Source organism: Microchirus variegatus (genome assembly GCF_963457635.1).
Source record: "Microchirus variegatus genome assembly, chromosome: 14".
In the NCBI taxonomy this organism is placed as follows: Eukaryota; Metazoa; Chordata; class Actinopteri; order Pleuronectiformes; family Soleidae; genus Microchirus; species Microchirus variegatus.
The window spans coordinates 26,399,026-26,414,189 of NC_139815.1; the positions used below are offsets into that span (position 1 = coordinate 26,399,026).

General features: G+C 39.7%; 1 protein-coding gene across 1 annotated transcript in view; it reads right to left on the reverse strand.

Moving 5' to 3' along the window:
- Positions 1 to 15,164, reverse strand: part of pde8a (phosphodiesterase 8A) — a 78,802-nt gene that overhangs the window by 15,255 nt on the left and 48,383 nt on the right. The window contains exons 3-11 of the mRNA XM_083901215.1: positions 13,119 to 13,309; positions 11,054 to 11,110; positions 10,911 to 10,965; positions 9,632 to 9,720; positions 7,417 to 7,495; positions 6,940 to 7,080; positions 3,678 to 3,766; positions 3,547 to 3,598; positions 3,407 to 3,449 (exon numbers count right to left, since the gene is read on the reverse strand). Coding sequence (XP_083757341.1) covers positions 3,407 to 3,449; positions 3,547 to 3,598; positions 3,678 to 3,766; positions 6,940 to 7,080; positions 7,417 to 7,495; positions 9,632 to 9,720; positions 10,911 to 10,965; positions 11,054 to 11,110; positions 13,119 to 13,309 — 796 coding nt within the window. The remainder of the gene's footprint in view (positions 1 to 3,406; positions 3,450 to 3,546; positions 3,599 to 3,677; positions 3,767 to 6,939; positions 7,081 to 7,416; positions 7,496 to 9,631; positions 9,721 to 10,910; positions 10,966 to 11,053; positions 11,111 to 13,118; positions 13,310 to 15,164) is intronic.

The following is a 15,164-nucleotide window of genomic DNA, read 5'->3' on the forward strand; positions in this document are numbered from 1 at the left end:
GTGATCTTTTCAACGTAAACAAACGCGTCTATCATTCAGGCCGCCGTCGTACGACTTCACACGATGCTGATTCGGCGTATCGGTGCGCACTGCACACACGGAAGAACCCAAGAAAGTTTTCAGGAGTGAATATTACTGCTCAAATTATCTGCTCGCAAGACAAGACAAGTCAATACAAGTAATGTTACTTTTAGTGCTTCAACGTTTGGCAACGCATGGCACGTTTCCACGACGACTGACCACAAAAAGACACGTGTGACGTCACGCTTAAGGCCACATTATACTAACCCCGACTGCGTAATGCGTTATCCGTCTGCGTCACCACGTGGACCACTCGAGCCTTTATACTTCTGCGTCGTGGTGACGGATAGGCGCTGCAATTTCCCGCCCGATCAGTAGGGGTCGCTGCGCAAGGTTGTTGTGCTTCTGGCTACAGTGAGCAATGGCGTCCGAGAAAGAAAGAGAGAGAAAGACTGTTGTTGTTGAAACAGCGCCCGTTTCTCACTTTTCTGTGTCCCGGAACGCAGTTTTAAGATAATTTGAGGCGAGAAATTGGCCATTTAGAGTCTAAACATGTGCTGTGTGTGTTAAGATATGACGTATTTATAGTTTGGCAGTGACGTTATCGGCGGGGATCAGCTCCATGTCTGTGGACGCTCGGTGCTCACTGTGAGCCGGCACAGAGCAGCTTAGCTCGGCCTGTCCTGAGGACCAATCGCAGCCCTTGCCGTCTCCGTTGTCCCTTGACGGAGTGACGGAGACTTAAAAAATATTTTGTGTCGACAGGCTCTACGTCGACGCCGAGTCTCTGTGTAACCTACGCAGAGCACTTTACGCAGAAGTATAAATTGGGCTTTACTCGACTCCCGATTGTTAAAATGAGTCTCTAAAGTAATGCTAAACTTTAAAAACAGAGGCACACGTACGCAGGTATGCCGGTTATTTGTAGCGCTGCTCTTTTCGTTTAATAAACAGACCGCTGTCGGCGCGCTAGCGGCACTAAAGGAGATAACGCAGCTAACAGAGCTAACTGTAAAATGGTGCCTGGACTCCGGTGCCGCGGCACAAAAAACTGCGTTTCGAGACTCATTTTAACAACACGCGTCTTTCTCCGGTCAGTCTTCATGGGAACAAGTTAACATCGACGGCGTTGACGTCTATAACCTGCCCAGCACTAGCTACTTTGTTTTTGTTCATGAAGACACAACACAGGACATGACGGAACAACAAAAATCTCCAAAAGTCACACACTGCAGCTTTAAACAGGCCGCGTCAATGTATAACCTTCATTATTAGCGCTGTGGTTGCTCACAAGATTCAAATCACGCAGTAATAATTGGCCAAACGTGGGAAGAGAAAGTGCACGAGTGAGACTGAAATACGGTAATCTAATTAAACACATCAATATTAAACATCCTGCAAAATAAAGAGGCAACTGGCGGCGCTCCACTGCTGCTGGAGAAATATTGAAAGAGTAATTCAAAACCGTGGACAGATTAAAAAATACAGTCTAGTTATTAGACGGTATTTCATTTCTACTACGGGATGTGTATTTTAAAAGGATTAAACAGGTGTTTTAATACATTTTCAAAATAATATGTAATCATAAATTCTTGGCTGCACTAGATGCTACACAGTATTTAAGTAGAAAATGACAGACAAGTCTCTCGAGCCATAATCATCCTTTAGAGACGCTAAAAAGATCTAGAGGATGTGACCTCTGTGTCGCCAAAGAGTTGCCGTGAATTTGTTCTGTGCTCCGAAGCTTTCTTCATAAACCAATAACAGCATCACAAAGTCACTGCTTTTCACCGAGCTGTTGACAGAACACACACAAAACCCAGGAGAATTTGACATGATCCACGTTTTGTTTGTCTGTCAAAACCGTGGCTGCTGCTGCTGCTGCTGCTGCTGCTGCATTTTCAAAATCACAAGCTTAAAACACAGTCGCGAACAATGGAGGAAACAACAGAAAGATTTCATTCGTATGAAAATGTGTCTCGAACAGATAAAGCAGGACCATCCATCCAAGAGGCTGACGGCGTCACATTTTGGGTCGTGACTATGGTACCCAACAAATATTTGATGTTATTTAAGTATTAGTAAAAATGAGGACTGTGTATTAACTTGGAAATCATCTGAAACTGTGTATAATTTAAAGACCTGCACTCACACTGATATTTTCAGTTCAGTTTTCTACTACTAGTGGACTATATTCATGAGAAAACTGCAGTAAAATGATCAGTTTTAAAGGGGTAGTTCAGGTTTTTCTGAAGAGGTGTTGCATGAGGTATCGACTCATTATCACTGTGCCGTTTGCACGGATCCACCAGGAAACACAGATTATAGTCTCTTGACTGACGTCTCGCTGACTAAAATCTACATCTGGTTAAATCTACAATGTCTCATGAACATGTTCAACACTTTCTGTCACTGTTAAACAGCCGTTTGTTCACCGTGCTCCCACTGCACCAAAGTCCATAGAGAAAATGAGCAATTTTATATTAACCGACTGCTGCCTCCATCACTAAATCACGAAAGGCAGTTAGAAGCGTTATCTTGGACTCGGTTTGGCACAAACAACGAGTTCTCTTTGGTGCGCGAGAGTAATCAGTTCATAAACGACAGTTTTCGTGCAGAAGAAAAAGAAGCAAAGCTATTCTTAAATGTAAAATACTGTAGACTTAAGCGGACGTGGAGTTTATTTGGCGAGTTAAGTAGATAAAACCTGAGTGTTGATGATATGACAGTTACCAGAGGTGGAGAGTAACGAAATACATTTACTCAAGTTACTGTATTGATTACTTTTTTGTGTATTTTGTATTTTTTAAGTACAATTTAAAATCAGGATTTTGTATTTTACTTGAGTACGTATTGACTCAAGTATTGTACTTTTATAAATCCTATCCGTTACTGAGTAAAAATAAAAATTCAGCACAATGAAGACCTACAGGGAGAAAATATACACCAGAACCAGACCAATGATGATGTGATTATCACCAGCACTGACGTGTGAACATAGAGGGCGTGGCCAAAAGTGACGTAATATCCTGTGAGCTCCAAAATAGTTTTGGATTTCTGACCCTTGTCATATTTCTACTACCCTCACACTCCACGCAAAGTAACTAAGTAACCTTTACCTAAAGGACATTTCAAATGAACTACTTTTTACTTCTACTTGATCAAAGTATTGGTACTTTTACTTGAGTACAATATTTTAGTACTTTTTCCACCTCTGGACAGTGCCACACACATAACCACTATTCCTCTAATCTATAATCCAACCTGCTTGATCTTCACAGTTGTTCAGGTAGAATTTTGTCCCAATAAATCAACTATAATGTTGCTCAGAGTTCAGTGTTGTGTTATTTTCAGAGACACAAAGAGACTTTCAGGTGGATCTTACCTGTCTGAGACTCTGCCTGCACACGTTCAGTGGCTTTATCAGTCTGCACGGACACAGAAGAGAAGCACATTTGAACAAACGCAGGCCAAAATAAAAACTCCTCCTCCTGTCACTCATCATTAAACTTCAACTCATCTCACCTTATTATTATCATTTAAAGGCCTGTTGATAGACACATAGTGTCTGATTTTTCTGCAAATGACAAAACATTATTATTATTATTATTATTATTATTAGGCACCGGTGAGTTATTTAGCTGTCGCTCACTCACCCTCCCTGTCCAATCACAGGTGTGATCTTCACATTTTGCTGAATGCTGTCTCCATTCTTCTTTTTGGCATAATAAATCCCCTGCCACTCCTGAAACATAACAAACCAGAGCCAAGAGACAGAGAGGGAATGAATCAAAGACTTTATGTAAAAACATTAGCAAACATTTAATGACATTTGCCCACCAGCAACATCAGAAACTAAAAAAAACTGGCTTTTTATTTCACTATGTAAAGCATCTTCTTTTTTTTATATATATATTTAATTCATTATATAAATAAACAGAAAATCGGACAACTGTGCATGAAATTTGCTTAATGTAGATTATTACAGGGCTGCTGAGCAATAATTCAATGAATATATAGACACATAACACACAATTGATAATCGATGTTCTGCTTCGGATTCGCTTCCTCTCTTTGTTTAACAGGCGTGTTTTTGTCCATACAGATTTTTAACATCAATGGATCGGATATCGGACAAAACAAAAATGTAAAAACAGCTCTGTAAAAATGTTAATAAAAAGTCAGCAAAAGCATGTTAGCTGAGTCATGTTTGGGCTGTTTATTACTTCCTTTTTAAGGAGAACAATATATGACACAAGTGGAGAATTATGTCTTTGACATGACGGCACAAATGTGTCATTCACGGCTTCATACGTTCATAAATGGTCTAAAATGACCGGTAACGGTAATACTCAAGTTTGAGGTATCAGACACAAAAAAGACGAAGAAGTTGTCATTATAACATTTTTTTGTCATTAATAATTATCCTTTAGTTCACAATTTTACAAACTATACACTACTGTTCAAAAGTTTGGGCTCACCTATAATTGTTGTGTTTTCCATTAAAAGTCACACTTTTATTCATCAAAAGAGTTGCAAAATGAATAGAAAATATAGTCAAGATCATTGACAAGATTAGAAAATAATGATTTTTTTTCAAAATAATCATTTTGACGACTGTTTTCAGCTGTGCTAACATCATTGCACAAGGGTTTTCTAGGGTTTTCTAATCATCCAATAGGCTTCTAACGCGATTAGAAAACACAATGTACCATTAGAACACTGGAAATGGGCCTCTATACACCTATGTACATATTACATTAAAAACCAGCCGTATAGCAATAGTATAGTAATAGTCGTTTACCACATTAACAATGTATAGAGTGTATTTCTGATTTATTTAATGTTAGATTCATTGAAAAAAGTGCTTTTCCTTCAAAAATAAGGACATTTCTAAGTGAGCCCAAACTTTTGAACGGTAGTGACGGACAGTAAAAAACGTGGGTGTGGACTGAGTAGAGCATGGAGACGCCTGTGGTAAAGTTTGAGTATTTGAGAGCAGAAAGCTGCTTTAATAGTTTGGGGGGGGGGGGGGGCTCTCCTGGAGTCCAGCAGGCTCTTTTCATGTCCCACCGACTGCTGTGGTGGCTAAAAAAAGGACCGTCCTGCTGTTTGGCCCGACTGCGACTGACCTTCGCTCTCTGTGTAGTAAGATTACAGCACGGCCATCAACCGCTGTTCTTATTCACATGAAACAGAGCTTTACTGGCCAGTGGTGGTGCAGACTCATGGGTGCACACACACAGAAACAAAGGCAGATATTTCCATGATGCTTTTCAAGGCAAATCTGGCTGCTCTGAAGACACGGTCAGTGACATTCGATTCAATTGCATTTGTATGGCGCCCAATTCACAACATACCATAATCTCAAGATAATGGTAATACATGCCAAGGTCAAGACCTTACAATTATTATAGAGAAACCCAACACGGACACAATGAGTATACACTTGGCAACAGTGGAGAAAGAAAACCTCCCTTTTAAACAGGACACAATCTCTGACGGAACCAGATTCAGATCTGCCTCGACAGGTTGGGGTAGAAGAGAGGAAAGGGCAGTCTGGTATAAAGTACCAGTAAGTATTTTTCCAGAAAATGGCTTTGGTAGAAGTTGAAGTCACTTTTTTATAATATTACTTACATAAAAGTCTTAAAGTATATGATATTTACTGTACTTCAGTATCAAAAGTCATTGTCTGATATAAAATGTACTTAAGTTTTAGAAGAAAAAGTATTTAAAAAGTGAGGAGTAGGGGCGAGTTGTCTTTCAACTGGAAGGCTGTGGGTTCAATTCCTGGCGGTGCTAGTCTATACGTGTCCTTGAGCATAGACACATGACCAGCGTGTGAATGGCTAACACTATAGTGTAAAGCAGCTCATCAAGACTAGAAAAGCTCTATATAAACATAGACCGTTACCAACGAGCAACAAAGACAGTTACAGGAAATGCAGCCGAGTAAAAGTAAACGTTGCTAGAAATATAAATAACAAAGTAAAGTACAGATAAATGTGAATATTGCACTTAAGTGGAAACGAGAGAAGAAGACAGAGACGTGGAACGGTTGTGTAACAAGTGTATCCCAAGAATCAATAACATTATAATAACAATTATCATCATCATCATCACTATGACCTTTTATCATTATCTGGTCCAGGGTGTGACATGCCTCTGTTTGAACAATGTCTAAAAAAGTCTACAATTTATTTCCAGTGTTCTGTGAGGTGTGGTTGTTGTGTGGTATTGACACATTATTAGCACCGACGCTGCGAAGTGTGCCGTCATTTCCACGAACCAAACACTCGCGCAATCTGTGATAACACGGCCGCACAGAAGGACACACAGATTTTTTATCCTGCTGACTGAGCTAAGCTGAGCGAGCTAAACTGCTCACTCTCCTGCAACCAAAGTCCATCGGTAAAATCTTCGTTTTTTAGCTCACGGGGACGCAGGAGTTTACTCGTCTGCTGCTGCTGCCTTGTTTGATAACTTCAAATCACTTTGGTGAATCTGAACAAAGGACGTCAAAAGCCGAAGTCACGGGATAACAAATTCAAATTTAGAATCACTGACGGAGGCAGCAGTAGATGTAAAATCGCTGATTTTCTCTATGGACTTTGGCACAGGAAGAGAGCAGTTTACAAACTTCCCAGTTTCCGGCTAGAAAAGGTCGTCTAACAGAGACAAAAATTCAGCAAACACAGGCTGATTCACAAAAGCCGTCAAATGCTCGGTGAAGCGAGAGTTGATAATGTGTCAGTACCTCATGCAACCACACGTACAAAGTTCCTTGATTATGGACAAGGATGACTGGTTTTAATGACGTGGCAGAGCAGTGTAGAGACTTCATTCATTCAAAACTCAACTTAAACTCAATTATTCCTCAAAGTGCAGACACTGAAATGATTTAACGAGTCTTACCTTTCCTTTCCGTATGCAGGAGTTTATTGTTTCAAGGAGATCAGGCTTATTCTTCTCACTTTTAGGCACTTCTATTATTTCCTTCCCTATTAGCTCGCCTTGTTGGTAGCCCATTATGGAGGCGTAGGCGGGGTTCACGTACTGCGAAGGAGAAGTAACAAGAATCACAGTCTAAACACAGGCAGCGCTATGATCGTGACCCCTTACCGCACACAAGAAAAACTAATTAGAAGAGACATTTCGGAGAACATTTCATTTTCTACATAAAAACACAGGCTCCAGCGTTTTTGATGTGAACAACAGAAGCCATTCAGACGGACAGAGACTGAAGATATCGCTACTGAGATCTGGGGTCACAAGACACCAAGAGGCACTTAGCGAGGAGACAGAGAGACAGAGGGAAAGAGAGAGAGACACAGATAAAGAGATGAGTCACATTAAAATAACTGTAATCTTTACAGTCGATTAGAAACTCACTTGAATTACTTGATCTTCTGATGTGATCTCTATGGCCTCCTGGCTTTGTTCTAGGGCTGTGAAAATAGCATTTCCAGCCCTTGTGCATGTGGAAAGACAACAGAATCATTGTTAAAATCTTCAACAAACAGTGTAGAAATATCTGTTCATCCATCAACTGTACGTGGTAAAAAGCTGCGGTAAACGATCCCCGTGCTGTTCAAACCCACAGACATACACGACATAATGGTGCTTTTCCATAATACAGTTCTAACACAACTGGAGTCTTCTCGACTCATGGTGATTTGGGTGTGCGGCACATTGTTTTTTACGTTATTTCAGCACCTCCAAAAGGTGCACATGGTCGTCACAGCTCCGCTGCATGAAACCACCAGGTTTATAAAGGATTATTGTCTGCCAACACCCCGCAGAAGACAATCCAGACTATTTTCATGTCCCGTTCCACGCGCTACCAGAACAGGGCGGGGGGGGGGGACTGACTCTATCAGTCCATGTTTCCCATCTCTTGGATTTCTTTCCACAGGAATGTCTGCACCCCCACCAACGGACCACGGTGCAGCTTTGCGGACATGTGTGCTAGCAGGTTTGATTCTCGCGTCGGACGTCGCGATCGTGACTCTTCCAATGACGATGCTCTCTATAACTAAGCGGTGACCGGCTGCAGTCTGTATTTTAGTAGCGGCTCAGCTAGCTTGACAACCTCACCAGCTGAGCAGTGCTAGAACCGTACAATGGAAAAGCCACATAACTGATAGCATAAAGCATATACCAGGCTACTTCACCAGCTGTGTTCATAAAAATGTAGATGGTGAAGTAGCCATAGTTTCCCGAGAGGACAAAACAGTTGTGGATAGAGAAGGTGAAGAACCCAAGAGATGGACGAGGGTTTTTTTACGTGCTTTAATTGTGATTCGTACGCGTTCTCTACAGTCGGATGAGGGAATGTTCCAATACTGCATGTCAACTTCTCTATAATCGTCCCCCACTTGAAAAGGATAGATTTTCTAACCAAAGAAAAAACTTTAGTTTAGAGCACACGTGGTGAAACACACTATCATGTGTCAAACTCAAGGCCCGGGGGCCAGATGTGGCCCGCGAGTGATTAATTGGTCTTAAAATCTGTGTTAAAATAGTTTTATGCTGCTTTAAGGCGTGCGTTGACCATAAACTACATTTCCCACAATGCATGGCAATTGCGTTACCTGCAAAGTGACGGCACCGCCACTAGATAACAGTGTATCATGGTATATGCATCATGCAACGAGTGAAATTGCATAAGTATTAAATACAGAAAGTTATTTAGCAATATGTTACAGAGTAATTACCCTTATTTTACGTTATATTTGGTTACATTTAGTATCATTTATTCTCTATGACAGTTACATCTGACCCTTTGAGGGTAACCATTATGCTGATGTGGCCCTCAGTGAAAATGAGTTTGACACCCCTGATTTAGAGGATAAAGATTATTTAATCATTTATTTTCAACAAAGGAAAATGAATGACTAAAAAGCAGTGATAAGATCAATATTGCTTAATGTGTACATGGACATTGATCTCAACTAAACACCTTTAGCTTAATTCCTTCCGATCGGCCATCGACGGACAAAACAGCAGAGAGGCAAATGTACTGGAATGTCTGAGGACTGAAATTTGGAAGAGAATAAAAATAAAATAAAAAGAGGATCATAAAAGTGTTTTTTCCGAGCGTAGAGAATCAATCATTTTCAAGTGGGGAACGTTGCACAATCATATATAACCCGAGAGTGAAAAACCAGCTGCCTCTTCAGATTTGCAGAGAATCACACGTTTACACAAACCGTGATCTTTGGATCACTGGGATCTGCTCACCTCCACCAGTAAACAGCAGCCGCAGTCGGAAATAAATATTTATGCCTTAAATTAGTTGGAAAACAATATATAAATCAACAATTTTTATTTTTATTTGATGGCAAAACCTCCAGTTGGATTTGACACTGCAGGAATCTGGAATTATGTCAACTGCAGCTGTTTCCATTCTGGTGGAAATCATCCCAGGACATTATGAGGGTCAGGTATATTCACGTTCCGTGATATGTTGCTTTATCTGAACTCTTTTCCTGCCACCATGGCGGCGTAAACAAACTCTACACACACACAGTGTGCACTATCTTTGGGTTCTATGTAACTAATCTTGAATTTAAACACGGCCGCTCGCTGATAAAGCACCACTCACCTTAGTTTGAACTGCGCCCTCACCTCACCGTGCTCCAACTGTAGCAGCTCATTGTAGCAGGCCATCATATTGGCATTCTCCACATATCTCTATGTCGGGGTCAGACGGCAAAACCAAGCATCACGGGTCAGTCAAAGATGAAGAAAACTACTCGGTACATTTCCAAGCTGCTATATTTTGATGCATCGCTATGTAAATAGTCTTGATTATCACAGTATCGTGGACCATGTATCGTGTAACCTATCACGATACCCAGTGATTCCCACCCTTAAGTCATAGACCAACGTACGCTGGTTGGTAACAGGAATAAAATAAAGAAGAAATAAACAGTTTAGTTTGAGGCATTTATGGTAAACTAAAGGTTTTTTGGGTCATACTGGAGTTTGTTTTTCCTTTTTTCCGATATCTGATCCATTGATTCTGGTCTAACTATAGCAATACTGTGCATACTTTCATTTCAACTGTAGTTGTTACCATGGTCATGTGTCTGTGTAACTTTTTTCTTACTCTTTTGTGAAATGGCTTCTTCTACTATTTCTGTGACGTGTGTGAGACATAATTTGACTCCCAAACCCCTTGTTCTGGATGTGTTAGACTGACTTTGACTGATTTTATTTCATACAGTTTCACTCATGTGTTAACTAGTATTTTAAAAGTCCAGTTTTAGACTAACACAACACTTTTACAGTACTTTTCTGATGTCATGTAAATGCACTAAGTGCCATTTTCTGATACCATGACTAACAATGATTCAGTGTTGAGAAAATAACAAACTTTTTTTTTATCATTACTGATATGCAGCTGGAATATTTATGTTAGTTGTCCTTTGTGATAAATACAGATGTGTGGATATACTCATGTATGTATATATAGGAAGCTTTGTAAGTGTATGAAAGTGTTTCCTTTCTATTCTATTTTGTAGAATTTGGATTTAGACCAGAATTTATTTGAATTTTCTTTCTTAAATGAACTTTACCCCATTTAGTCTGACTGTGTGTATATGAGCATGTATGTGCAGTGTGTGTGTGTGTAGCTGTCTGAATATACGCATACATGAAACTCGTACTTCCTTCATTCATTTAGTTTTTACTTATTTTATTATTACTTTTCTCCAGGGCCAAATCTGATTACACTCATTAAGTGGTCAATGTGTTTCCTGTGTTCGTGCCTTAAAAAAGGGATGTGAACAAACTTTGATGTAAACCATGTAGTGTATCTGCAATAAAAACATTTTTTATCATAATAATAAAAAAAAAAAAGAACACACAGTGTTGCTCACCCTATTAAAGCCAGCATTGATCAGGGGCATCACAGAGGCTTCTTCTCTGTCTGGCCTTTAAAAGAAGGAGAATGTTATTACCTCAGTAATGACATGATGAACATCAGCAGGTTTAAATTCTAACAATAGTCATCACAACGTACCTTTTCACAACGGCGACTATCACAGTGTTTTCTGAAGAGTTGGCCGCTCTAATTGACCTGAATGTAAACAGAGGGAGTCTTTTAGCCAGCGAGCAGCCACCGGTGGAAAAAACCCATGGCATCAAATCAATGTATTTTGCAGTTTTTCACGCTCCGATTCTCCTCGGCAGGCAGAGCCCAGTGGTGGAGCTCTGCGAGGAGGCCTAGACCTCTGAAAGAATGCTGTGTACAGAGCCACTCATCCGCCTGTGGTTTCCCCCCCAGCCAGTGGTCATAAAGGGCCTTTAGTTCGCCTCGCCCCCCCACCCCCCCCCCCCCCCATCTGAGCTCCAGCGTGTACATTGAACATATGGATTGGCCAAAATGAATGGGGTTAACATTACACACAGGGCAGGGCAAATGAATGTTTGTAAATGTGTTCTTGGTTTTTGAAGCCGGGGCTAAAGATAGAGCGCCATGGGCAGCAGGCACCGCTCATTTCTTCTTGCCGTGACTCGGGCACTGATGTGAGCGAGGACGTCTGTGCCCACGCACAGTCCTAATCACACGTGTGACCAAATGTAACATTACACAGGGAAAAAAGGAGGTTCTATAATTGGTCCTGTCAAGATCATGTGCTTCGGATTATGTCACTGGCCTTTAATAACAGTCAACAGTCCAAATTAAAATTAACTTCCAACTGTGTCCACTACAGCAGGGATGCCTGACCGCGGGGGGCTTTTTTCTTCTTCTTTTTCTTCTTAGAACAAATAAAGCATTCAATTCACCTCACTCAAAAACAATGTTTTACAGCTTTACAAAATAATAAATGAAATAGTTTAAGCTAAATGTAGATTAAAATATTGGGTAACGCTTTCTTTTACAGTCCCCTAATTACCTGGTGTTTAGCTAGTAAATTCATGGTAACACTAAAGTGTTGCTAGGTAATTACCAAGGGTAATAAGATAAGTAAATACAGTGAAACCGTTGCCAAAATACTGGGTAATGCACGGTAATGTACTCGGTAAGTAAAGTAAAACTGTACTGTAAAAGAAAGCCAAGCTTGTTTCCATGTAATTACACACATTTTTAGGGTTAGGTTTGTTAGATTACCCCTTGGGTAAATAGCTAGTAATTAGGGGACTGTAGGTACCTGCTTATTACCAGTTTATAACCCAATAATACACTTACATTTACCATAGTTTTGCCATAGTTTAGCTGTACATACCTTCTTATTAACAGCAGTAATAACACGCTATAATTAACTATATAGTTACCAGGTAAATGCCCAGTATTTTGGCAACAGTTTCACTGTATTTACTTTCTTATTACCATTGGTAATTACCTAGTAACACTTTGGTGTTACCATGAATTTACCAGGTAAATACCTGGTAATTAGGGGACTGTAAAAGAAAGCGTTACCAAATATTGATTTATTTATTTATTCATATTTTAAAGATATACAGTGACATGTTTTTTATCCACTCATTACTTTAACTATATTTGTCTAGCAGACAACTGTGTGTCATTAAACGTAGAATATAAAGAGCAATAGTTCAACATAACATCTAAAAGAGTGTGGTAAAGTTAAACTAGTTAAAAGGACTTGTTAAATGGCTGAAATGATCAGATAACAGATACGGTTAATCCTGGTTGGAAGCACGATTGGAAATTTGCCCATACTGATACTTACAACACAGTTATGATAATAACAACATGACATAACAACTTTATTTATAAAGACATTTTCTAAAAGAAAAATGTCACAAATTAAACCAAGTTTGTCAAATACAAACAAAGTGCTTAAAAAGATGCAATGATAATTCATGAAATTGAATAAATAATTGAAAACTATTTTTTAAAAGGGCATAAATGGTGAATGATAAATATGATTTTCCCCCAAAAATGATAGTTCAACAGTTTGGAAAACACATTTCCCCAAAATAAACTTCATTTATTCAGAAGTGTTAAATCACATTTAGATTCAAATAAGCTAAAATCTGCACGTTTTGAAGCAGATAAAGTGATTTAAATCAGACAAAGACACAGAGTCAAAGGTACAGCGGTGATGTGAGAGCAGACTTACCGGCACAGTGCTTCAGCGTCAAAGTGTCTGGAATGTCTGTGGTCGATGATGACAAGGTCGTGATGCTTCTCCAAGAAGCATTCGAGAGCCGACTCTGGTGTCCGCGCCATGCTGCACCTGAAGTTGGCCTTCTCACATGCCCAGTAGAAGCCATTACTCTGACTGTCCTCTTTGGCAAAAACTAAAAGTACCTGCAGAGACAGGAAGAGAGGAATAAAGATTATACAAGTCATCTATGGCCGATGCTGGTCTTTAATATATAGCATTGCAGATTCCTGACTTTTAAAAGGGAGTGACTATAATAAGCTTCATTGATGTAATTCCCCAAAAACACACATTTGAATAATTCAGACACTAAATATAAACCCTTTGGAACATGCACTATCCATATAATATATGGATTCAATATTATTGAATAGGGTCCAGAGTCGAGGTCGACCAATTAATGAGTTTGGATGATTAATCATTGAAGATTTTTTATTCATTGGTCAGAGAATTATTATAAATTACACTCAGAAAATGTAGAAATATTTTCAGTTAAGTCAAATATTACTAATATTTAACTTATTATATTATCTGTATTGAAAAAACTGTGTACTGCAGTTCAAGCATGAATTGTAAATTGGAGAGACAGAACATTTAGTGATTTTATTATGGGCTGTGACTGCACTTCAGAGCTGGTGAACCAGACCATGCCTTTAATAGACGATTATTTACCGGCCTAAGGGCATCGAATCCACATATTTTAACTGAATTATTCTAAACTAGTGTTTTAAAATGCTGCTATGTTGGCAGAAAAAAAAGACCCAGGTCAGAACAAGGGTCTTTCTGCATGGAGTTTGCATGTTTTCTCCAGATTCTCTGGTTTCTTGTTTGGGGGTCTTTATTTCTTATCTTGTCAATGTCTTGACTATATTTACTATTCATTTTGCAACTCTTTTGATGAATAAAAGTTCAACTTTTAATGGAAAACAAATTGTATAGGTGACGAGATCCCCAAACGAGATAAGGCTTGCTGAATTAGTGTCTTCTTTTAAATCACTTCTTAAAGCTCACATAGAGTGGTCCTGTTGCACATGTATGTTAGTTATGGAGGTCTACTTACATACATTCACTTGTTTTTATGCTCAAAAACCTCCAAGTTGCTGTAAATGAGCCGATAGAAATCTGACTTTTCTGACGCTGTGCTCAGCCGCGATATTTCAGACATAAATCTCACACCCAGAAGACAGACTGTGTTGTGATTGGCCGGCCAGCGTAGAGCCTTCCCAACTGTCTTGTGATTGGCCAGTAGCCGGAAGTGACATATTCAGCACACCCGCTCTCAGAAGCACAGCGCCCCCCTCTGGAAAAGTGGATGCACTGCTCCTCATTATCAAAACATTGTTTTAACAGTGTTTAAAAATAGCTTCTTCACGACTCCCCGCCTCAGTCCCTTTGACGACCTTTGACCCGGAGTCAGACCCAGAGTCAGAAGACACTGTTGCTCGTGAAACACCTCCACAACGGACGTTATTCTTCTTCTGCGGTTCAATGTACGCAACCGGATGTGCCCGGACTAGTGCCCGGAGCAGGAGGATCTGCTGTTCAGGAGAACCGGTGTTTACGTAACCGGACCGGGTTTTTTCAGAGATCTCGCTGAGCCTGAGATTACAATAAAACACAGCGTTCTCAGCAGTGACTGAACTGATTGTTTAGAACCTTCAGGGCTTCATAAACAAGGTAATGACGCAGATACACACTAAAAAACAGGGTTAATTGGAACTTCAGGTCTAGGTCCACTTTAAAACTCATTTTTATAGACTGGCCTTAATGTGATGCCGTCTTTTATGTCTTTTTTTATCCTTTTATTGTTTTTTATCCCTTTATCTAATTTCTCTTTCTTTGTCCGCACCTCAAATCAATTTAATATTTATTTTATTTATACTGTTTATGTGTGTGTATGTAGTGTTATGTAATGTAAAAGCACTGTAAACTGTTATTTTTAAAGGTGCTACACAAATAAAGGTAACAGTACCTGTACCTATTTAACAGTTAGGCAAGAGA